This window comes from Hemicordylus capensis, chromosome 1, assembly GCF_027244095.1.
Source record: "Hemicordylus capensis ecotype Gifberg chromosome 1, rHemCap1.1.pri, whole genome shotgun sequence".
NCBI lineage: Eukaryota > Metazoa > Chordata > Lepidosauria > Squamata > Cordylidae > Hemicordylus > Hemicordylus capensis.
In genome coordinates, this window is record NC_069657.1 from 17,471,426 (window position 1) to 17,495,484 (window position 24,059).

The following is a 24,059-nucleotide window of genomic DNA, read 5'->3' on the forward strand; positions in this document are numbered from 1 at the left end:
CAGTGGCGGGCAGGGGGTGGGTGGAGAAGCAAGATGACGGCGGGCAGGGGGTGAATGCAGCGGGATGGGCAGGCAAAAAGGTGGCAGGGGTGGGGTTGGGGGAGAAAGCAGTGGCGAACTAGGGGCGCAGATGTTCTGCGCCGGATCAGCAAGTTTTTCATTACTGCTTGAAATCTGAGTTGCCTCGTTTAATGGAAACTCTCTTTCTCTTACAATCTGCTTCATGAAGAGACAACTGTTCTTATTGCATACTCTTGTTTTTCTTGTAATCCATTAATAAATCCTCATTGGTGAAGCGTGCTACTCTTCATTAGGGGTCTGCCTTAGTCACACACCTTGGGAGGCCTAGGACTGCTCAGCCCTTCTATAGGGAGCGCTTTCCCCCTTTAACCTTCCCCAGGAAACCTATGTGGAAAGAGTGGTTTGTCCCACATCAAAATAAAGTGGATGGTGGCAGCCTACTTGAGTCCCTTGTAGTCAAGGATTCACCCCAGCCAACTCCCCCGTCGGCACTGGAACAACCCCTGCTAACTGGGCAAAGAGGCACCTGTTTAATGTGGTGATTCTCTTTATTTAGCAGGGGGAGAATAACTGGCCTTACCCACCCCCAGCACAGTACTTCCTCCAGTGACTGTTGCTGGTATCTGTCTTATGTTTCTTTTTAGATTGTGAGCCCTTCGGGGACAGGGAGCCATCTTATTTATGTATTTATTATTCCTCTATGTAAACCACTCTGGAAACCTTTGTTGAAAAGCGGTATATAAATTGTTGTTGTTGTGTTTCCTGTAACAAGGAATCCCAGAGGTTGACAGCTACAATTCCTGGGATTCCCAGCGGCAATGACCTTTGGCTAGGGTTGCTGAGAGTTGTGGTCAGCCAAAACAGCAGGTCATTCCCGATTAAGTCAGACATTTGGAATTCCCGGTTACAGGGAACACTGTTCACAGCCATCGTTAACTGTGGATTCTCCAAATCAGGAGGAAGCTTCAACTTGCTATACCAGTGGGGGAGAAAATAGCTAGATAGTTCATTCAGATCCGAGGGAGGACAGACGCTTCCAATCTGCTTGCACTTGTAAGGCGACCACTGCCATTTCTTCGCTATCCTGCTGCCCAGGCTGATCTGAATTTGGAAGACGACAAAACAAAGTCTTCTCTTCCTGTTAGTTGGGTGGACACCACAATGGTGTCTAGCAAATGATTAAACAAAACAGCAGGTAATTCCCGATTAAGTCAGGCAGGTTCAGGGACACCAGGTGAGGATTAGGGAGTTTCCAGTGGCAATGACAGGCAGAGGGAGATATATGAAAAAAGACTGGCTCCAGTCAGGGATGTCCCTAAAAAATTAGGGACATTTGAAAAGGCATGGCAGAGTGTCTCATTAGAAGCAACTTTAAAGTTTTTTTAAAAAAATATCTCTGAAAAGCCAGTTAATGTGGCAGTCTTGTTTGTCAGGGACACATTAGTGCTTCCTGCATTAGGCATATAAAGGGTTGTTGAGCACACTCAGCATCCCTGCCCTGAAAGCCTCTTTGTGCAGTGGGCCAGGTGCGTGGGGCATTTTCATGTCTCTCCCCTCCTCCTTCCCAAAGCGCTTTCCCATTGTATAAATCTGTTCCTGAGGACTGCCCAACTTTCAGGAACAGATTTATACAACTGGAAAGAGCTTTTGAAGGGAGGGAAGAGATAAGAAAATCACTCCCCCTTTGCGCGTGGAGTGCTGCACAAAGAATCCTTCAGTGAGGGATGCTGAAAGCTTCTTGTGCACTCACAGCCCTCCTTCCTGCAGTGGAGGGCTGCACATCATGTAAGCCATTTACATCAATATTTAATAGGAGAGCTAGTCTTGTGGTAGCAAGCATGACTTGTCCCCTTAGCTAAGCAGGGTACACCCTAGTTGCATATGAATGGGAGACTAGAAGTGTGAGCACTGTAAGATCACACATCCCTTAGGGGATGGAGCCGCTCTGGGAAGAGCAGAGTTCCAAGTTCCCTCCCTGCCTTCTCCAAGAGAAAGATTCCTGCCTGCAGCCTTGGAAAAGCCGCTGCCAGTCTGTGAAAACAATACTGAACTAGACAGACCAATGATCTGACTCAGTATATGGCAGCTTCTGATGTTCCTATGTAACAAATCAGTGCCAGCGCGCTATCAAAAATGTAAATCCACAATCCTCAGATTTGGAAAACATGCTTCTATGGTCTGCTGCTGTTAATGAAAACAACTAAGGCAACCCTCCATCTCATATACAATATACTTTTTAAAAAGAGAGAACACTTACTGTTAAGAAAGGATGCCTAGAGTTCTGCAAAACACGGTTCTCTGTCAAAGTATGCGCCACTTCATCCTGCAGTACAACCAAAGAATCCATGAACAATTTTGGACACCAATACATATGAAAACGAAAGAAAACAATTATATCATCAGCCTTTCAAGATTCTTACAAAGTTAAGCGGGGATGATTGGCCTGGAGGGCAACTGATCTGGACCACAGCAGCAGAGCTCTATTTTGTCCCCCATGCTGTTCAATATCTACATGGAACTGCTGAGTGAGGTCATCCAGGGTTTTGGAATGGGGTTGTCAGCATACTGACAATACCCAACTTTATTTCTCACTTTCAATTAATTCAGGTGACACCGTGCAAGTGCTAAACCAGTGTCTGGGATCCGTGATTTGCCTGGTTCTCATTTATTTTTAAGCTCATATAGACCGCCTTTTAAAAAAAAAATTGACTCCAAGCAGTTTGGATGAAGGCCAGTACAGTGAAACACAATCCCAAGAAGATGGAGATGCTATTGCTAGGTAGTTCTGTACTGGGAGATGGTGGTGGGACTATTCTGAACAGGGTTGCACTCCTCTTGAAGGACCAGGGATATAGTCTGGGGGTTGTGCCATCTCTGGAACAGAGATGTAAAAATTTCCAGAAATTCTGAAGTCATGAAAAAAACCATTGGGGGTGTGCGTGTGTGTGTGTGTTCTGGGGGGAAACAGACATTTGGGGGGAAATTGAAATATATTCAATACCTTTTAAAAAGCGCCCTTTATAGGTCTAAAGTCACATTGTTTCTTTAGGAGCACTTATGTATAACCTGCTTTTCTCATAACATTCATCATGTTTGGTATATTACATTAAAATATAGTTTTGTTTTTCGATGTTTGTTACAAATGGACTGCAATCTGCTGAATTCTAAGGAATCCTGCATCTTTGTAAGTCCGTTTCTTCTATTGTCAACATCAATTTTTGCCTGCATCTCATAAACTATCAAAAACTGTTGAAGAAAAGCAGGCAAAAAGTTGATTTGAAAACAGAAAACAACAACAACCCTGACTTACATACAGTGCAGCGCCCTGTCAACTGAAGAGTAGGGTGAGTACTTTCATTCTGTGCATCCCCAAACCGCATCCTACCAAGCTTCCAGAGGCCCCATCACTACTAATGACTGTGTCATTGCTGCAGCGATGGGCCTCCTGTTATTCCCAATGTTTGTTGCTGGTTGCTGCAGCGATTATGCAATTCCTGGAGCCACGGAAGCCCTGCAAGCTTGGTATTGACTACATTTATATCCTGCTCTTCCTTCAAGGAGGCCTCAGTACTAGAGAGGACATGGTTTGGGGATGCACATAAAAAGTGTGAATATTTATTTATTTATTTATTTGAAACATTTGATATACCACCCACTACGAAGACTCTGGGTGGTGTACAAAAACATGCAAAACAAGACAACATTAAAATTACATTCTAAATAAAACTAAAGTAACTAACAAAAAAGAAAAAGGGGAAAAAAGCAAATAGGTAAACTACAGGGTAAAAGCCTGGCAAAAAAGAAAAGTCTTCAATAGAGATTTAAAAATCAACAAGGAAGGAGCTAAACGAATCTGCAGGGAAAGGGAATTCCAGAGAAGTGGGGCAGCAACCGAGAAGGCCCTTTCATGGGTCCTAGTGCCCCGAACCTCTCGGAAATCGGGGACCGACAAAAGGGCCATCTGAGCAGATCTGACCGGACGGGATGTAACTGGATGGGAGAGGCAGGTCTGTAGGTAGACAGGTGCCGAACCCTGCAAGGCTTTGAAGGTCAAAACCAGGACCTTAAATTGAACTCGGTAGCAAATAGGCAACCAGTGCAATGACTGCAGGAGAGGTGTCACCCTGTCATATTTTCTGGCACCCATAAGTAAACGAGCCGCTGCATTCTGGACCCATTGTAGCTTTCCGATCAAAGGTAACCCTAGATAGAGAGCGTTACAATAATCTAGGCGGGAGATAAACGCATGGGTCACTGTCATTAATGCTTGCCGATCAAGGTAAGGGCGTAATTGACGAATCAGATGGAGCTGGGCAAAGGCACTTCTGGCTGCAGCCTCCACCTGCTGTTCAAGCAGGAGGTGCGAGTCCAAAAGGACCCCCAAATCACGTACAAGCTCCTTCGTGGGCAGCGCCACCCCATCTAAAACAAGGTTCACATCCAGCTGTTGGCCGGTACTAGGGTTGAGTAAAAGTAGTTCAGTCATAGTGGGATTCAGTCTGAGCTTATTTTGATCCATCCAGTCCTTAACAACTTCCAGGCATCGAGTAAGCACAGAAACAGCATCTCCAGAATGGTCTGGGATGGCAATATACAGCTGAGTATCATTAGCGTATTGGTGAAATCTCACCCCAAACTGGGAAATGACCTGACCCAGCGGCTCCATATAGATGTTAAAGAGGACAGGGACAGAACTGAACCCTGGGGAACTCCATAAAGGAGTGGCCATGGGTCAGAGCATCTGTCCTCAATGCATACTGACTGGACACGCCCGCCAAGGTAAGAACGGAACCACTGTAAAACAGTGCCCCCGATGCCCAACCCACGCAGGCGGTCAAGGAGGATAGCATGATCGATAGTGTCAAAAGCCGCTGAGAGATCTAAAAGACCAAGAGAGGGACACTACCCTCATCAAGGTCCCGAAGAAGGTCATCTACCAGAGCGAGCAATGCTGTCTCTGTGCTATGCTGAGGCCTGAAACCCAACTGTTAAGAATTAAGATAACCAGTTTCCTCCAAGACCCTCTCAAGCTGGGCACATACAACCCTCTCTTAACACCTTCGCTACAAAAGGGAGGTTGGAGATCGGCCTATAGTTGTCAAGGACCTCAAAAATTGAATAGGGTGAATGCCCAACTCTTGGATCAGCGGGGTAGTGTGCTGTATCTAAGCTAGTATCAACATTATAATAAAACATAGTTATCATGCATTCTGGACTTAGTCTCTTCCAGGGTCAAGCAAATACAGAAAACACTCACTTTCAGAAAAAGAGAAAGGAAGTGTGTGAGTGTGTGTGCATCTTATTGAATACAATTTTGCCATATGAAACTTTGTCTAACCAGTCTCAAAGTTTCATTTTCTGAGCTATCACTTTCAGCAGTTTCTGCTTCTTCTGACCCCTCATTTTTACCAATGACTTCTAAAAACTGAATTGCCTGGATTAAGGCTCTCTCTACCTTTTCATATGTTCATTTACTTCTTGATCTGCTCTATTTCCAAACATAGACCAATTTCTTTCACATGCTGCAGATGATAGAGGAATCCGAAGCAAGCAAGAAGCTTGGGAGAATAAAGGCCAGAACACCTTTCTTTATATGAATATTTTTGAACATCTTTTCTTAAAAGTTTTAGTCACAATGCCAAAACAAAATATTTCATAATTCTTCCCCCCCACCCACCCAATATCCCCAATTGGGGGGATGACCAAAACAGTCCTTTGTGGGGGAAACAGTGCCCCCCCCCGCTTTTCCATTTATTTTTTGGGTCTTCATATCTCTACTCTGGAGCCCAAATGGCCTTGGTGTCATAAAGCACCTTCTACCAGCAGGTATACCAGCTACAGCGTCTCCTGGACAGCCCGACAGCAGTTAAGCATGCTCTGATGATGTTTCAACTACGCTAGTGCAGTGGGGCTACCCTTGCAGATGATTTGGAAACTACAGTTCGTAATCTAGCTGTTGCATTTCAAACGAACGGAGACTGGGCATAGGAAGCACATCTTGCTAGTCTTAAGACAACTCCCAGTCCATTTCTGGATGCCATTCATGGTGCTGGTTCGAATCTTTAAAGCCCCGAACAGAACAACAAACCATTATCTCACTGCTTCTTCCCCGCATGTCATTACTTCCCCTCTTTCCACTCTACACTCAACCAAACAAGAGATGAACCTCGATTACCCACCTTTGCAACGATTACTTCCTTTTTCAGAATTTTCATAGCATAATACCGCCCAGTAGCTTTTTCTTTCACCAGAATGACCTTTCCAAAAGTTCCTTTTCCCAGTAGTTTAAGATATTCAAATTCATTCATAGTCTGTTGAAGACACATTTTAAAAGGTTAGAGAGTTACAGTACAAATCCCAAGAAGATATACCATAATTTGGGGCAGAAGCGCCGTATCGGCATAAATGCCGCACTGAGGGGAAAAGGCTGGATTTATTATAATTTTTTTTTAAAAAAAAAACCACCATCAGAAACGCCACATTGCCATAAATGCCGCAGCTAAACCAATTAAATATGGCCAAGAAAAGGCGGGGGTGGAACTCTGTTGCTTCGAGGCCCTCTCCGAATCGTGGAGTCTCTCATCAGTCAGAGGGCCCTGCTGTGCTGCTGCCACACCTGCTCAGTGGGGAAGGCTGGGTCAGCTCATTTGCTGCTGCTGCTGCTGCTGCCCCTCTTCCCCCAGCTTGCTCTTCTTCCACCCCTCCTCCTCCACGGCCTGCAGTGCCACCTTAAAACAGACTGCTGAGCCTGGCCTCCCTGAAGCTGGCCACCTCTGTGGCCACCACCTTCTCTTCTTCAGCAGCCTTCTTTGCCTTTATTTGCGAGTAAATGCTGTATCGGGGTAAACGCTGCAGGTGCCCTTTAAAAACTCTTTAAAACGTACCCACCATGGTGTTTCTATCCCAAATTACAGTACACTTAGCAAAATGAGTGAAAACTTACAGAGATCCTGTGTGTGTGTGTGTGTGTGTGTGTGTGTGTGTGTGTGTTAAATAAAATGCACTTTCTGGATTTAAAAATGTCAGTACATTAAGCCACTGATATCCTAGACTACAGAAAAGAGACACTTGGGAAAAATACACCTTAACCAAACACTTACCACTTTGTGTTTTGGTTTTGTCATAGAAATTTCCATTTCTTCAGCACCTGAATTATCACTGGGGGAGCCAGATCTGAAATCCATTATTTCTTCCTCTTGTTTCTTAAGGCTGTCCGCTACGGTTTGGATGGCTTTTGTCCATTCTTCCCTAAGAAAAATAAAAATTAAGCATCGGCATATGTTCGGTTTCTGATCTGACTATGACCTGCAAAGCAGGGATTATAAATTACTTAGAACAACTCACCTTATTAATTAAACTAAGGTACTGAATGCAAGAGAATCCAGGTGTTTTAAAAACAAAGCATATACTGGCATGAACATTTGGGAAAGGTTGTGGGGAGAAGTAACTTTTGTGCTTTACTAGTATGTGATTAAAGGGCTCACCAAAGCCAGTGTCTATAAGTACTGATGGAACCCTGAATATGGAACCCCTTCTAAGAGCTAATTTTATAACACTTGTCCATTGCTTTTCCGTTACTCTTAGTTCTCAAAGCAACTTTTACAATATTGTTGTAAAGAGATCCTAGAAATGCAATTATTATTTATTTAGATAGCTTATAACCCCACTTTTCAATCAGAACTCTCAAAGCAGGGTACAGAACAAAAATACAGTGATGAAGTAAATAAATAAATTGATTTAAAAGCCCAACAGATTGAGCACAAGGAGATATATATGGAAAGAGATGTTCTCTAAATGGTACATAGGGTCAAGGACATTTAAAACTTTAAGAAGGCAATAACCAGGAACGGCTCCTCCATTCCTCATATATTTGTAATTTTAAATTTGGAGACGTGCATGGTATATTAGTCATTATCATATATTTATTTCCAAAAGAGTTATGATGCATGTGGATGCATAAATGGAGCAACAGCGAGAGGAAAACACTGGCAGATGAGGGGTAAACCGCAGATACATGAGTTTCACCAAAAAAAAGAAAAGAAAAAGAGGGCCTGCAACCCCCCCATGTGACAGTGGAGCGGAATGTTCACAGAATCAGAGGGCACTTAACAGACAACCAGGTAGGTGGCGCTAATGGAACTCAGTGGCAAGGGGAGAGAGAGCTTGAATAAAAAGAGTAGGAAATTTTTCAGCTTGAAGAACACTCCTTCAAGACTGCCACAACTGCTTCTGAGAGAGAAAAATGCCAAAAACTCTAAATTTCCCACCAGCCATTAACACACCTTTGTGTTTCTGAGGGAGAAGGGGGTTGATACATTTAAGCTCTTAGTGCACCCTCTCTCGCACAAAATAACATAAAAACAACGATATGTGTGTGTGCGAACTCTCCTGTGGCATGGAGGGGAGTTGTTGTGCACTGGATCTGTTATGCACACATACAGTTATACAATTAATATATTTCTTTCACACCAGGGATATACTGCAACATTTTGATGTGAGTCCAAACCTGTAAGGTTTAATATCCATCCCAAATTTTGGCATGTGTACACACACACACCACCTAGACAGGGCCCTTTCAACTATGGCAACAAAACTTTGGAACTCCTGGGAATGGTTTGCTCTACCATTTCTTTTGCTGGCATTCCAACACCGGGGCAAAGCGGTGCCATTTCAGAGAGCTTTCAGAAGCTCTCCTGTTTTGAGAGAAGAGGGCAATCTTCCCTCTAGGGATGTGCACAGAACCGGCATGGGCCGGTTCGAAGTTGGGGGTGGGATAACTTTAAGGGCGGGGGAGGGTGCACTTACCCCTCTCTTCACTTTTCCCCAAGCCAATGCTGGGTTTGTAAAGTCCCCGTTGGGGCGGCAGCATACCTCCCTACCCCCTCGTTCCCTCCTTGGCCGGAAGTGCCGGATGCGTATGTGCACACCGGGCGCCTGTGCATGCACGTTGCACTTGCGCATGTAGGGCATGTGCATGCGCACCCGGCACTTCCAGCCAAGGAGGGAACGGGGAGACAGGGAGGTATGCTGCCGCCTTGACAGGGACTTTACAAACCCAGCGCCGGTGGGGAGAAAGTGGCAGGAGAGGTAAGTGCACCCTCCCCCACCCTTAAAGTTGTGCCCCCCACCCACGGCCTTGGAGTCTCCAAACCGCCTGGTATTTGAACCGGTATTCGAACCTGTTCGGAGGCCTGTAAAAGGGTCTCCAAACAGGTTCGTACACATCTCTACTTCCCTCTGGCTATTTTGTTGAGTTCTGCTGGGTTAATAATGCTGAGTTTTGTTAGCTGCCTTGTAGAGCCTAACGACTCAAAAGGCGAGATTAAAATATTTCAACCAACAGAATACGACTGTGCACTCGGAACTAACTTCTATCCCCCACCAAATCGACAAAAGTGAACTTCACAGGAAATGAGACTCTAAAACCCACAGCACCAGAGCAATAAAAAAAGCTCTGAAAAGAAGGAGCACACTAATAACGCTGAACATTTACATCTGCTTTTGCAAGTGGCTTTTGTATTTAAGAGGGAAGGAAACATACCGCTCCTCTGGAGTCTCCACATGAAACGTTCTTTCAATTACTGTGGTCCACTGGAGGCATCTGATGATGAATGTGTTTGGTTTAGGTCTCTCTGTCTTCATCAACTGGCACTCTACCACAGATCGAGGGAGGAAAGTCATGGTACGTAAGCAGGTTTAAATAATCATTTGTCTTTATTCTTATCTAGCAAACTGTTGCAATTAATCAGGCATGGAAATCTTGGTGAGCAGCTCGTTAGGAGAGAGGGGAGGCGGAGTGCGCTGCGGACAAAACCTAACCTCCGACAGCTTAGTGAACAGAACCTATTAAGAAGCTGTCTGGTGCTATCAGACCTTGGGTATCAGAACATCAGTCCCAGGTTCAGTGACTGGCACTAGTCCTACAGGATCTCAGGCAGAGAACTTTCCCAGAGAACATCTCAGGCAGAGAACATCAGTCCCAGGTTCAGTGACTGGCACTAGTCCTACAGGATCTCAGGCAGAGAACTTTCCCAGCCCTGCTACCAAAACCCTTAACTGGAGATACTGCCTTATATAGGTCAAGTTCATCTAGCTCAGTATCATCTGCACCATGGGTTCTCAACCTTGGGTCCCCAAGTGTTATTGGACTTCAACTCCCAAAAGCTCCAACCAAAGGTCATTGGGGCTGGGGATTATGGGAGCTGAAGTCCAGTAACATCTGGGGACCCAAGGCTGAGAATCTCTGGTCTACACTGACTGGTAGCAGTTCTCAAATCCCTCCCAGTCCGACGAGGAGATGTCAGAGACTGAACCTAAGATCTTCTGCATCCAAATCAGATAATCTGAGCTATGGTCCCACCCCCTACAGCCCACTATCCATGTGGGGAGCGTGCAAGCTCAAAGTTTCTTAGGCTCACATTCGCAATCCAATGGACTGGGGTTTGTTGGATAGCCTGAAGCAGGCCATTGTGATTTTTTCCTGCACCCAAACAGAATCATGGCACAGACTCAATGCATGTCAAGACATTTGGTTTAGGATGGCCTGTGTTAGGCTGGAGTTGATCATGCAGGATAACCTTCAAAGATGGCCAAGCCATCATGTTGTACATTTTTACTCAGTAGCAGGAGGTGGATTCTTAATAATAATAATGGCCAATATTCTGCACAGTCTAACCCTGACATTAGGAGGCCACTGGGGCTGCTGCACACATAAACGGCAGTGCTGGGGCTGTTGCAAATCTCCTCAAAACACTTTCTTTGCCCTACTTCCCATAACCCTCAACACATGTCCTCCCTGCCTTTTTGTGATCTTGGAAATTCCCCATTCAGAAACCCCACTACTTTTGTTTTCTTTTCTTGTAGGCCTCCCTGTTGTTGTAATCCAGGTCCCTGGGCTTCAAAGTGTTTCAGGACTGGGTAGACACTCTGCCCAAAAGTCCTGCCCAAAAACTGGCCTTGCGCTTTATCCCTTCCAGAATGCTGTTTTTGGTACATGCTGTGCACAAGCCAGCTTTGAACTCAATGCTTCCAGAAATTAGACGATTATTGGACACTCTGCCCAATATTGCCCTGGGAACTCTCGATGGAGCATCTGCCTCTGCACTCTCCCCACTGTTCCCCAGAAGCAGTTTCTGGCACACTCCATGCACAAGCCCAGCTCTGAACTCCCAGATTCCGGCTCACAGATGTAGGCTTGCTGGTAGAGGCTCTGCACAAGGTTGCCCTGGGACTACCAGCTGAGCACCAGCCCTTATGCTCGCTCCTTGACTCCTGAATTTGGCTTGTGCCACACAATGTCCTCTGCCCGGCATCCAAATGCTTTGAAAGAGGTGCCAATCAACAATCTCCACATGAAGGCCTTACTGAGGCATGGAAGCTGGATCTTCAGCCCATGAATCGAGATCCACTTCTCCCTTTCAGTGCTCACAATGGACCAGGAGTGGTATAAATTGCTCGCTCTCTCTCTCTCTCTCTCTCTCTCTCTCTCTCTCTCTCTCTCTCTCTCTCTCTCTCTCCTTTCCTTTTTTTTTTTTTAAACAGTGGTCAGACCTTGGTCATCCCACTCTTCTCTCCCTTCTTCCTCTCTGAACAGTCAGCATAGATTAGTTCTAATTACTTCAAAACTTGTTCTCTAAGCCAATATATATTCAATGTTCAATCATTCTGCTGTTCTCGTCTAATCAAACATCGTTTTGATTTGAAAAGCCATGGTCTCTTGACTCCGCCCTGTGGGATACTTTAGGACAATGTTTCAGTATTGGATTCTGATCTAGTTACACATACTTGCTGGTTTGATCCGTTCCGGACCAAGGACTGACTGCCTGCGCCCCAGGAGAAGCCTGGCTTTGGCACCCTCTTCACCCGTGGTGCATTATAATGATGTTGCTGCACGATGTAGCAACATGATTATAATGTGCCAGGGTAGGCCAGCTGCCCAGAAGCAGCCAACAGCAGCAGGAGCAACAGGAGGACAGAGACTGCGAGCATCAACTTGGTTGCCCATCTGCACACTTGCTCCGATGACAACTGCCTAGTTTCCCTAGTGGATGGGCTGGCCCTGTGTTTGATGACAGTTGATTATAGTTAATCTGGGTCCACTCTACTGGAGGATAGCAGCCTGCTTCTCCAACTGGTCAGAGTTGGCTGCAGAAGAATTCCCTCGCACCCATAATCCCAGTAAACCAGTAATCCCTTGCAACCCATGTAACCCCACGTAAATCAGAGCTCCCTTGCACCAAATCAATCCTTTCAGAACTGATTTGGGGACAGTGTCCTCTTGATTCCCCCCCCCCCATCTGTGTGCAGAATGAGTTTTGTTCTGGGCAGCAGTATCCAGGCAGTGTGTGTGCACGTGCATTCAGAGTGGGGCCTTCCTGATTCAACCTGAGCGGGATCTAAAAATCAACGGAGCGGACATCAGAAAATGCATGTGCATGTGCACATGCACACGCCTTAGAGGGAATAGTGTTTGGGGACCCTGCCCGAGACCCACAAACAAGGTACCCCTGTCTATAGGAGACATGGGTCTGAACAAATGTGGTAACACTGCTTGAAACCTCAGTGTATCCGTGGATATGCCAACTCAACCCACCAGCAAGAGAATATAATTCACTGGGCTTGCCATCTCTAGGTTTCTGGATGCTTTCCATGCTTTCACTCAGACATTGCAGAGTCTGGTGTGATTAGTGCGACAAGCTGAAGAGTGCTCGCACTTAAAATTAGAAGCTTTTAATTTGCACACTTCCAACAAGATTAAATATTTATTGCTATTGGCTGGATTCCCCCACCCCTCTCCTAGCTGCTGCGTTTGGGGCCATATATTTTATGCCTCATTTGCTGCTGGAATTGTGAAGTTTCTCAATGAGCACTTTTGTATTTTTCATGACAAGAAGATCTAGTTTTTAATTCATGGCACACCAAGGTTACACAGCATCCTACTAAAGGAGTGCAATTAGATTTTAAAAGTGCATTAACAAGTCATGAAAAGAAGTTTTACTGTGATAAGCACACAATTTCCTAATTTTGTTGAGACAAAAATGGGAATGCAGGAAGAACCACCATATACAGAGATGGCCTTGCAGCTCAGTAGGCGCGGGTGTCACTTCACAAACTGAACTGGGGTCCATACAACAATTCTTCCAGCATTTTCAGATACAAAGGAGTTGGTTTATTTAGACCATTGGTCTATCTAGGGCTAACTTAAAAGTGACACTGGCAAATCAATGGGGGAAAATTGCATGTTTTCTCCTGCCAGTTTGGGGAGGTGGGTGAATTCTTTCCATGCTGATGGGCCTGTCAAGGAACCTTTGCAGACTGCAAAGGATTATGGGACACATTCTATGGGTCCCTCCCTACACGTATGGGCATAGTTGTCACTACACATACCAAGAAAATAAGCCAGAAAAGTTCCTAACATTTCCCTGGAGTGGGGAACTGTCAGAGAAGCTCGCTAACTTCCTTCATAGCATCTTGTCCACAATTTATAATCTTCTTATTGTTAAGATAAGTGTCTGTGGAACCCTAAGGTGCCCCAGAAGGTTTCACAGTTCATGATCTGAAAAATATTCATATAGCCCAGTATCATCTTGTATTACTGGAAGCCGTTCCCCACAGTCTTGTACAACTTTCCAACCTCAATATTCTTTTAAAGCACAGACGCTGAACTTTGGGCTTTGGCATACAAAACACGTGCTCCAATACCAAGCTATAGATCCTTCAGAAGAACATAAGAATAGCCCTGCTGGATCAGACCCAAGGCCTATCAGGTTCAGCATCCTGTTTCATACAGGGACCCACCAGATGGCTCCAAGAAGCCCACAGGCAAGAGGTATGTGCATGCCCTCTCTCCTGCTGTTGCTTCCCTGAAACTGGTATTCAGAGGCATCTTGACTCTGAGGCTGGTGGTAACCTATAGTCTTCAGACTAGTAGCCACTGATAAACCTGTCCTCCATGAATTTGTCTAAGCCCCATTTAAGGCCATCCAACCTAGTGGACATCATCACATCCCGTGGCAGAGAATTCCATAGATTAACTGGATCTTCCAGACCAGACAAAACATATGTTAAACATGCTCAACCTGCACTGATTCCACACTCCCCCCAGGCATCTCCACCCAGACGAAGGTAATACAGCATGGTCATAGCAACTACCACTGTTTAAACAAGAGAGGCCTTGGAGATGGTCCTGAGCTGCAGCTAGGCTGGTCCAGCTGGTCCTGAGCAACAGGCTTTAGTGGGAAATCCAATCACACAGGTGAAACTGCTTCCTGGAGTCAGAAAAAAATGGAACAACCCAGTAAGAACATTTCCTGCAATGTCACATTACTGGGCACCTCAGTAGCATACACAGCCTCTATGCATGCTTTGGCCTTCTGAGCTTGACTATTCTGGCCGGGGGTGGGGGGGGAGGGATCTGGACTAATTCCTTCAACCCCTGCTGCAACAATTCTGTCTTCAGATTCACAATGGCAAAACTCCAAAATTCCAGTCTGAGAGGAATTCATCTCCCTCCATTTTTGCTTGCCTTGACCAGTGGAATAGGAAGTTTTCCTAAATGGATGGACTGGGCTAACTGGGCAAAGAGGCACCATTTTAATGTGGTGATTCTCTTTATTTATCGGGGGAGAGTAACTGGCCCTATCCACCCCCAGCACAGTACTTCCCGTGACAGTTGCTAGTGTCTAGCCTATGTTTCTTTTTCGATTGTGAGCCCTTTGAAGACAGGGATCCATCTTAGTTGTTATTTCTCTATGTAAGAAATAACATCTCCCTCCATTTTCAAAAACTCTGAAAACTTTTGCTGAAAAAGTAGTAAATAAATATTTGTTGTTATTTTCTTCATAGTAGCAAGGACAAGGACAGGCGGCATCAGCTAGGAGTCAGCCCCAGATGCACCCAGTTTCCCCTTGCTGGGGCAGGGGGAGAGGCCAGAGTTAATTCCCCAATTATTGCTGACCCTGACCCAGCCCACCTCCTGCCTTCTTCCAGAAGGTAAGACAAGCAGCAATGACAGCAACAAGTGATGTAATAGGATAATGAATACAGTTATTCTGACCTCCAGCGTAACATTCTATTATTGCTTTTCGATACAAGGAGAGGAATAAGCCCAATTAAAATTGACATGTTTCCTCTAAATCAGTGCTGCCCGTTGTTATTTGTTAAGCTTGCTGATCCAGCAATCTTTAAAGCACACAGCAAGATGAATAATAGAAATTTGTCAGTTAATAACCACTATAATTCAAGAATGTCACAGAGAAAATGTTTTGTTTAGTGAACAATATGCTGTCTAATTACCCTGCTCAATCATTACAGCACACATCACGAAGGGAAGAAAGCTTCATTTGAAAATGTGTACAGTACTTAAAAATAAATAAATAATAATTTTAAAAATCATGCAATGTTCTACCAGTGTCACTTCTTGCACCTCATCTGCACCCCCATTAAACAGAAGTAAGTCACAGATGCTTAAAAGGAGGAACTGAGGGGAAAACAGGACCCCCTTCACAGCATCACAGGAATAATTTGCCCATGATGTAAAGCCCCACAGCTGCACATGAATGATGTAACCATGCAGGTGGGGTCTACTGAACAGCTGGGGAACACCCATGCAGCTGGCATCACCTATTGAGAGGTATTCATATGTACCCTAAAGTCTCATGGAATTGCACTGCAGGGGAGAAGCTTTGTGCTGCTGTGGCTATGAGTAAAGGAGGGCTCGATGCCCCTCAAGAAGCAAGGTGTCCCTCAAGAAGCTTTTGCAGCAACATGGGCTACCAGGAGCTGTACAGTGAATACAACTAAGAGATCGCAGTGCAGAAGGGGACATGTGTGGATTGCTAACTGGTTGAAGGACAGGAAACAGAGGGTAGGGATAAATGGAGAGTTTTCACAATGGAGGGAAGTAAGAAGTGGGGTCCCCCAGGGATCTGTACTGGGACCGGTGCTTTTTAATTTATTCATAAATGATCTAGAAGTAGGGGTAAGCAGCGAGGTGGCCAGATTTGCAGATGATACCAAACTCTTTCGGGTAGTGAAATCCATAACTGATTGTGAAGAGCTCCAAAAGGCTCTCTCCAAACTGGGTGAGTGGGCGACAAAATGGCAAATGCCGTTCAATGTTGGCAAGTGTAAAGTGATGCACACTGGGACGAAAAACCCCAACTTCAAGTATACGCTGATGGGATCTGAGCTGTTGGTGACGGACCAGGGAAGGGATCTTGGGGTCTTGGTGGACAGCTTGTTGGAAGTGTCGACTCAATGTGCGGCAGCTGTTAAAAAGGCCAGTTCCATGCTAGGGATCATTAGGAACGGGACTGAAAACAAAACGGCTAATATTAGAATGCCCTTATACAAAACTATGGTGCGGCCACACCTGGAGTACTGCATACAATTCTGGTCACCACATTTTAAAAAGGACATTGTGTAACTGGAAAAGGTGCAGAAGAGAGCAACCAAGATGATCAGGGGCCCAGAGCACCTTTCTTAAGTGGCAAGGCTACAACACCTGGGTCTATTTAGTTTAGAAAAAAGACGCCTGCGAGGAGACATGATAGAGGTCTATAAAATCATGCATGGTGTGTGGAGAAAGTGGATAGAAATTCTCCCTCTCACATAACACTAGAACCAGGGGTCATCCCATGAAATTGATTGCCAGGAAATTTAGGACCAGCAAACGGAGGTACTTTTTCACACAACGCATCATCAAATTGTGGAATTCAATGCCACAAGATGTGGTGACAACCAACAACCTGGATGGCTTTAAGAGGGATTTGGATAACTTCATGGAGGGGAGGTCTAACAATGGTTACTAGTCAGAGGGCTGCAGACCACCTCCAGCCTCAGAGGCAGGATGCCTCTGAGTACCAGTTGCAAGGGAGTAACAGCAGGAGGGAGGGCATGTCCTCAACTCCTGCCTGTGGCTTCCAGCGGCATCTGGTGGGCCACTGTGTGAAACAGGATGCTGGACTAGATGGTCCTCCTTGGGCCTGATCCAGCAGGGCTGTTCTTATGTTCTTAAGACTGGTTGGCTTATGGCTGTAATAAAACTGATTGATATTGATACTGATGTTCTTAAGGCTTACAAGTGGTCAGAAACCATCATCCAGAAACCAAGGACATGAGGCTGTTGTAGATGTTTTATTCATTTACTAGCTGATGTTGCGCAGAGCATCTGTGCCCCTAGTTCGCCACTGCCTTCTCCCCCCACCCTGCTGCTGCTTTTTAGTGTGCCTGTTCCTGCCCATCTTACCCCCAGCGTCCATCTTCTTCTCCCGCCACCCGCAGCCGCTGCCTTCTTGTTCCCTGCCTGCTGCCCATCCCTATCTCCTTCTTTTGCGCTGCCTGCCCTGCTTTCTGGTTGCCGGCCAGCCAGCCAGCTGAGAGTCACAGCTGCTTGGTCGCCTGCCCATCCACCAGTTGTGGCCGCCCGCCAGTCACCGCCGTTTTCTTTGGCCGGATGGCCACCGCCACCTTATTCTTTCTCTGGCCCCATGGCTCTCTGAACTCTTGCTGTCACGCCCTCAGTCTCAGATAGCGAGGAGGAAGGGGAAGCTGACAGCCTTCCAGCCGATGCAGGGGTGCCTGAGGGGCCGAGCCCAGCTGTCAGTTCCCAAGAGACGGCTGAGGAGGGTCCGGCTGGTGTTTCAGAGCAGGCACAGCAGTCTGAGGCAGCATAGACAGCGACGGACAGACTAGAGAATGAGCTGTGCGGGCAACCTCCACTGACTCCACAGCAATGGCGTGTCACAAGACGAAGAGCACAGCTGGAAACTATCAGGAGGAGTAAACGCCTCTTGCAGAGGGCTGATAAGCCTTGAATCCCTGCCAGCTGAGAGTTATCAGCTTGGACTATAAAGCACATAAACAGCTTTCTGTTAGCTGTTGGAAGACAACATTTGTCAACCCTCGTGTCGACAGCTTTCAGCCCGAGCCTGATATAGAGAACTATTCTGAGCCGTGTTTCGCTTTTGTAGCCCAGTTTGTATTGTGGGCTATCTTCCTGGACTTCCCTTCTGGGTGGCCAGATTGCTGACACCTTGTGAGAGCTGCCACACATGGGATTAGTCACAGGTATGTCTTAGAGAAATAAATATTTAAAAAACTGTAAACATTTTAAAGTTTATAAGAAACTATACATTTGGTAGAAGGGTTACAGAAACTCACAAGGGCAGCTCTATGAGGGGGTGGGATATTTAACTCTGGGTGTGGGGAAAGGATTTGCACCATCCATGTATGCAGGAAAGAACATTCTTGCAGAATATAAAATAGTCCCAAGGACCCAAGGTTTTGTTTGCAAAACCTCTACTAAGAAACTTGCGTCGGTATGTTGTAGAATGAGGAAATGAAAGTGTTCCCCAACACACACACACACACACACACACACACACACACACACACACTTACTTAAAAGTATTCAAAATAACTTTTTGATTCTTTCCTGGTGACTGGTTGCTCAGAAGTAGGACAGTGCAAGTGTTTTTAGCATGATGAACCAGGGCATTGATGCAAACTACCATTTTGTGGTTGAGAGACACTCCGCATTATCGTAGGGACTTCTTAGAATGTCAAAATATTTAATCTCCTCCAAGCACTAAAAATATATATATTTTTAAAAGGTCAGATTTCTTGTTATAATGGTGTTGAACTCTGCTTCCCCTCTGATGACACCACATCATGAACTGATAATGCAGAGAAAGGAAACTTCGTCCTACATTCGTCACTAGAAGATTTTCAGGGAGGCGGGGCGGGGGGAGAGAAGATGTGGGGAAGGCAGCTGGAACAGGAGCTTGCTTTTCAGAAGGACAAACAAATAGTAATATCGCGAGACCACTGATAGGAACAAGGCTGCTTTTGAGCATCTTGCATGGGACCCTTAACCACGTGAAGCTGCCTGTAGCCTCTGGCGATGTGCCAAGTCGGATTCCACCTGGCCACTTGGAAATCCAGGAAAGCAGGGCAGCCAAGTCTACCATGTTGTCAGAGTTTACCAGCAATCCAGTAGTTTTCAACCTTTTCATCTTAAACTTAATTCTGCAACATGAGAGCCATATTAAAATTTGTACTATACATCTCCACCTCATCCTGCAGCACTTCCTCTAAAAAAAACACACACACACTCACTCACTCTCTCTCTCCCCACTAAGGACGTATGTGGCAAGCCCTGCCCCCACTGCAGCCACGACCAATGAAAATGCAGGGGTGGGGCTTTCATGTACAACCTGGTGGACCCATGGAAGGAGCTTTTGCCGCCATCTTCACTGCCAGTGCCCTGTTGTTACCCATCCTCTCTGCCATCATGGGTGGGGGCTGAAGACAGGGGTGGGAAGTTGGGACAGGGGGCCGAACGGGGGCGGGAAGCAACGGCCAAGTGGCAAGCAGGGGTGGTGGTGGGAAATGGCTGAGTGGGGAGCAAGGAAAGGCTTAGCGGGGAGGACCCAGGAAAGGCCGAGCGAAGTTTCCAGGTGGGGGGGAGTGGGGAGGGGAACAGCCGAGTGAGGGGATGTTCCGTCACCATGCCAAGTCGGAAGGCCGAGTGCACTAGCGCATAGATGCTCTGTGCCGGTTCAGCTTGTTTACAATTTTTAGTGTATGTCCTGCTCCTATATGGGGTTCCCAATGCTCTCCCATCCAGATTATCGAACAGATCTACATCTACTTTGCTTGAGTAACATTACAACCATCTGTTGTTGCCATACCATTCATGGGCCCCTTTTCTTTAAGCAAGCTTTTAAAGAAATGGCAGAAGCGTCAAAGACCACAGATCCATGGCAGATAACATGTACTGTATGTAGAAGATCCCAGATTAAACTCCTTGACACCTCCAGTTTAAAAGGTCTCAAGGTAACAGGCCAGTTGGAATAGACAATACTACACAAGATGAACCAATGGTATGACTCAGTAAACATAATTCACATGTTCATAAATGATGTACAAAAATCTTCAAGGTTGTGCTGTTTACACAAAGGGAAGCTGAAAAACTCTCAAGATGTCCTAACAATCTGATTCTGGTGCTTTAAAAAGACATCAATCAGCTTTTAACAACTGATTTTTACAATTTATAAAGTAATAAAAAACAACAGAATGGGAGCAATCCATTAAAATACATTAAATTAATCTGAAACACACTTAATTTTAGTTCTTTCCCACCCTTTTGAAGGATTAAGGCTAAGTATTTGAAATATTTAGCACAGATACCCAGTCAGGAAGGATTTATCACCCTTCTCAAAGGAAGTCCTGTTTTCGTCCTAACCCCACCACTTTCTCTTTTGTTTTATTTGATACTAAGTTTTGAAACGAACTCAGAACACTGTGAAGATGTGCCGTTTTTTTCAGCGCACCAAGCTTTAACCACAACCAATCCAACCTATGGCCATGAAATGATTCCCTAGAGCGGGGACATAGGTCTTCTCTGGATCCCTTGCGTTGATGGCCCATATAACTGTCTGCAGATACATGACACAGTTCTGTTGAAGCAAAGCAAAGCTGGTCCTAGATGGGAGACCATCTCAGAACTAGAGATGTGCATGGACCTGGTGAGGGCCGGTTCAGCGCCGGGGTGGGATAACTCTAAGGGCAGAGGAGGGTGCACTTGCCCCTGCCGTGTTCCCCCTGCCAGCGCTTGGTTTCCTACAATTCCATCGGGGCAGCAGCATACCTCCCTGCTGCCCCCTTTACTGGAAGTATTTGATGGGCCTGTGCACACACGCATCTGATGTGCATGTGCACGAGTGTGGCATGCGCAGGAGCATCGAGTACTTCCAGTTACTTCCGGTAAAGGGGGCAACGTGGAGGCACGCTGCCGCCCCAATGGACTATTAGGAAACTGAGCGCAGGAGGGGAAATGCAGTGGGGGCGGGGGGAGTGCACCCTTCCCACCGTTAAAAACAGACACCCTCAAACCCATTCAGAGGTTTGTAAAAGGGCCTCCGAACAGGTTCATGCACATCCCTACTCAGAACCATGGGTGATGCTGCAAACTCAGATTCTGACTCTGAGAAGGGAGGTAGGGCATTGCTCAGGGTTAGAGCATCTGCTTTGCATGCCGAAGGTTTCAGGTTCAATCTCTGACCAGGACTCCAGAGAGGGCTAGGAAAGACCCCTGCCTGAAACCCTGGAAAGCCACTGCCAGTCAGTGTAGACAATACTGAGCTAGATGGACCAGTGGTCTAACTCCCTGTAGAGCAGCTTCCAATGTAAATGTGAGCTCTGGTGGAAGTGAAATGAAATGAAATAAAACCATGGCCCAAACTGGCCAGTGTTTCAAAATTCATATAATACCAACCAATTATTATTTCTAATATAATAAAGAGACCATCTTGCTCTAAGGGGAGCAGAAAAGAGACAAAGCCCAAGGAGCACAACATGTAAAGATGTCAGCATGCTGCATTTAGTATGGCTCTTAATTCATTTTTTAAAATGTAAACCGCTTTGGGAGGCTTGTTTGAAAAGTAATATATAATTGCCTAAAATAAAATAAATACATTTGCGCGAGAAGTTTAAAAGAGCCATTTTGCTTTTAGCACAGAAAAGAGTCATAATCAATTTCCAGCAGAAGAGTACATTGTTCAAACCTATGCCTGAAATAAATTGAGTGAAAACTACTAATAATAACTTTTGTCCCAAGGTAAGATTCTGTTGTTCTTTTGATAAACATACATCGATTAAAATGTAAATTATGCCCCAATAGTACAATAAAGTCTGTGACAAAACTGTGCATCAACAAATCTGATAAATTGTGCCAAGAGAGCGTTAGTAAATAGGGAACAGAAAAGAAGGATTTTTGAGAAAATACTCACGAGCCACAGAAAAATTATTTAAGGGCGATTCCCGCTGGTCCACATCTTGTGGTCGCTCTTTGTAGCCAATGAACGTTCCATCGTTCTTCAACAGAAAATACCTCGGCCTCCATGTTTTAATGTACTCTCCTAGGAGGAGGAAAAAGAAACACACACACAAATTGGTTAATTTGGAATATTGCAACTCCACCCAAAACTCTCACTGGGGAAAAAATGGCACAACATCCAAGGACTACAGCAACAATCCAGAGCTTGGATAGCAACTGAAATGGCAAAGTTAACTGAATACATTAACATGTTGGTCTAGAATCCAGAAGATCTGGTTTCAAAGCCCTACCCAGCCAGAAAACTCACCTAGAGTCAGTTACCCTCTCTCAGGTTTGCCTACCTCATAAAGGTTGTTGTGAAAAAGAGAGAGGAGAGCCAGATGCTACTCTAAGCTCTTTAGAGAAACAGTGGGATAAACATGCAACAAAAAACTTTTAGGAGGAGTAGAGTCTCCCTCATTAGCTAATGGAAATCCAACTATAATCTATATCTGCCTTCAAAGCCCTCAACAGGCAGAATCCATGAGAAAGTTAAAGTGTGCAGTCAAGTTGATTTCACCTCCTGGCGCCCACAGAGCCCTGTATTCTTTGGCAGAATACAGGAGGGGTTTAACATTGCCTCCTCCCGTGCAGTATGAGATGATACCTTTCAGCATCTTCCTACATCACTGCTGCCCAATATAGTTCCAGCAGGGATTCGAACCGGCAACCTTCTGCTTGTCAGTTAAGGTGACACTTGTCACTTAAGGTGACAGAGAATCCATGATATACACCCTTAAATGATCGCCCTGTTATAACAGGGACTTTACAGGCTAAGAACGCAAAAAATATGGAACAGATATCAACACCTGAATAGATAAATAATAAATAAATTGAACAAACAAACAACCCCCCCCACACACACCACTACTAGAAAAGGAGGGGCCTGAATTTTTAGACACATTTAAATGGGACTTAAACAAACAACATAGAAACAAATGCCACCCCCCCCCCAAAAAAAACATATTAGTGAGACGTGTTCTCCTTAGCACTCCAGTTTCTGTCATGAACCTGAACCCACCACCACACCGTGCAGAGGCAGACAGTGAGAGCTCAGAGGATGAGGCATCACCCCGGACTCCAAGTCTCCTGGAGACATCTGCACAATCTAGCCCAGGGGCACCCCTCCGGAAGCCACGTGTTTCACCAGCCACATCGGGACAGAGTGTGGAAACCAAAGAGATGCTTGTTTCTGAAGAGCTTCCAACTTTAAAAAGTTGCCGGAGATGAGGAGGCTCTTGTTTCAACAGAGAGCGCATTCCAAAGTCCAGGGGCTGCAACGCAGATGGTTTGTTCTTGAGGCGGCAGCCTCATGCAGACCTCTCCAGATGATCTTAACAGGCGGTGGGGGCTCCTGGCGAAGACGACATTCTCTTAAATACCCAGGGCCCAAGCTAGGGCTTCATAGGTAATGACCAGCACCTTGTATTTTGCCCAGAAATGTATTGGTAGCCAGTGCAATTCCTTCAACACAGGAGTAATATGGTCTCTCCTAGATGACCCAGAGACCAACCTGGCTGCTGCATTCTGAACCAACTGCAGTTTCTGGACTATGTACAAAGGCAGCCCCACATAAGAGTGCATTGCAGTAATCTAGCCTAGAGAGTACCAGCAGATGTACCACTGTTATGAGGTCATTCATCTCAAGAAATGGACACAGCTGGCCGAGACCCTCCTGAGGAAAGTTCTGATTTGCACTTTGCAGGAGGGCCCTGCTCAGTCCGTGGCCACCTTGGCTAGTGGCCATGGATAGATCGTGAATTTGTCTAATGCTCTTTTAAAGCTCTCTAAAGCTAGTAAAGGTGAAGTGTGCCGTTCAGTTGGTGTCGACTCCGGGTGCCCACAGAGCCCTGTGGTTGTCTTTGGTAGAATACAGGAGGGGTTGACCATTGCTATCTCCCACACAGTATGAGATGATGATGCCTTTCAGCACCTTCCTATATCGCTCCTGCCTGATATAGGTGTTTCCCTTAGTCTGGGAAATAGACCAGCGGGGATGTGAACTGGCAACCTCTGGCTTGCTAGTCAAGTCATTTCGCTGCACCATTAGGTGGCCAGCTAAAGCTAGTGGCCAGTGTCAAATCCCGTGGCAGTGAATTCCACAGATCAATGATGCACTGTATGAAAAAGCACTTCCTTTTGTCGGCCCTAAGTCGGT

The 24,059-nt window shown here is 45.7% G+C and overlaps 1 protein-coding gene across 6 annotated transcripts in view; it reads right to left on the minus strand.

Annotated features, from left to right (window-relative positions):
- AKT1 (AKT serine/threonine kinase 1) overlaps window positions 1-24,059 on the minus strand; it is a 153,674-nt gene that overhangs the window by 38,029 nt on the left and 91,586 nt on the right. For 5 of the 6 annotated variants that reach the window (XM_053282886.1, XM_053282885.1, XM_053282888.1 and 2 more), the window contains 5 exons: window positions 21,816-21,944; window positions 9,563-9,674; window positions 7,122-7,269; window positions 6,201-6,332; window positions 2,279-2,344 (listed from right to left, as the gene is read on the minus strand). In XM_053282886.1, coding sequence (XP_053138861.1) covers window positions 2,279-2,344; window positions 6,201-6,332; window positions 7,122-7,269; window positions 9,563-9,674; window positions 21,816-21,944 — 587 coding nt within the window. Of the gene's footprint in view, window positions 1-2,278; window positions 2,345-6,200; window positions 6,333-7,121; window positions 7,270-9,562; window positions 9,675-21,815; window positions 21,945-24,059 lie in introns of those variants that run through there. The other variant, XM_053282890.1, reaches the window with a different exon arrangement.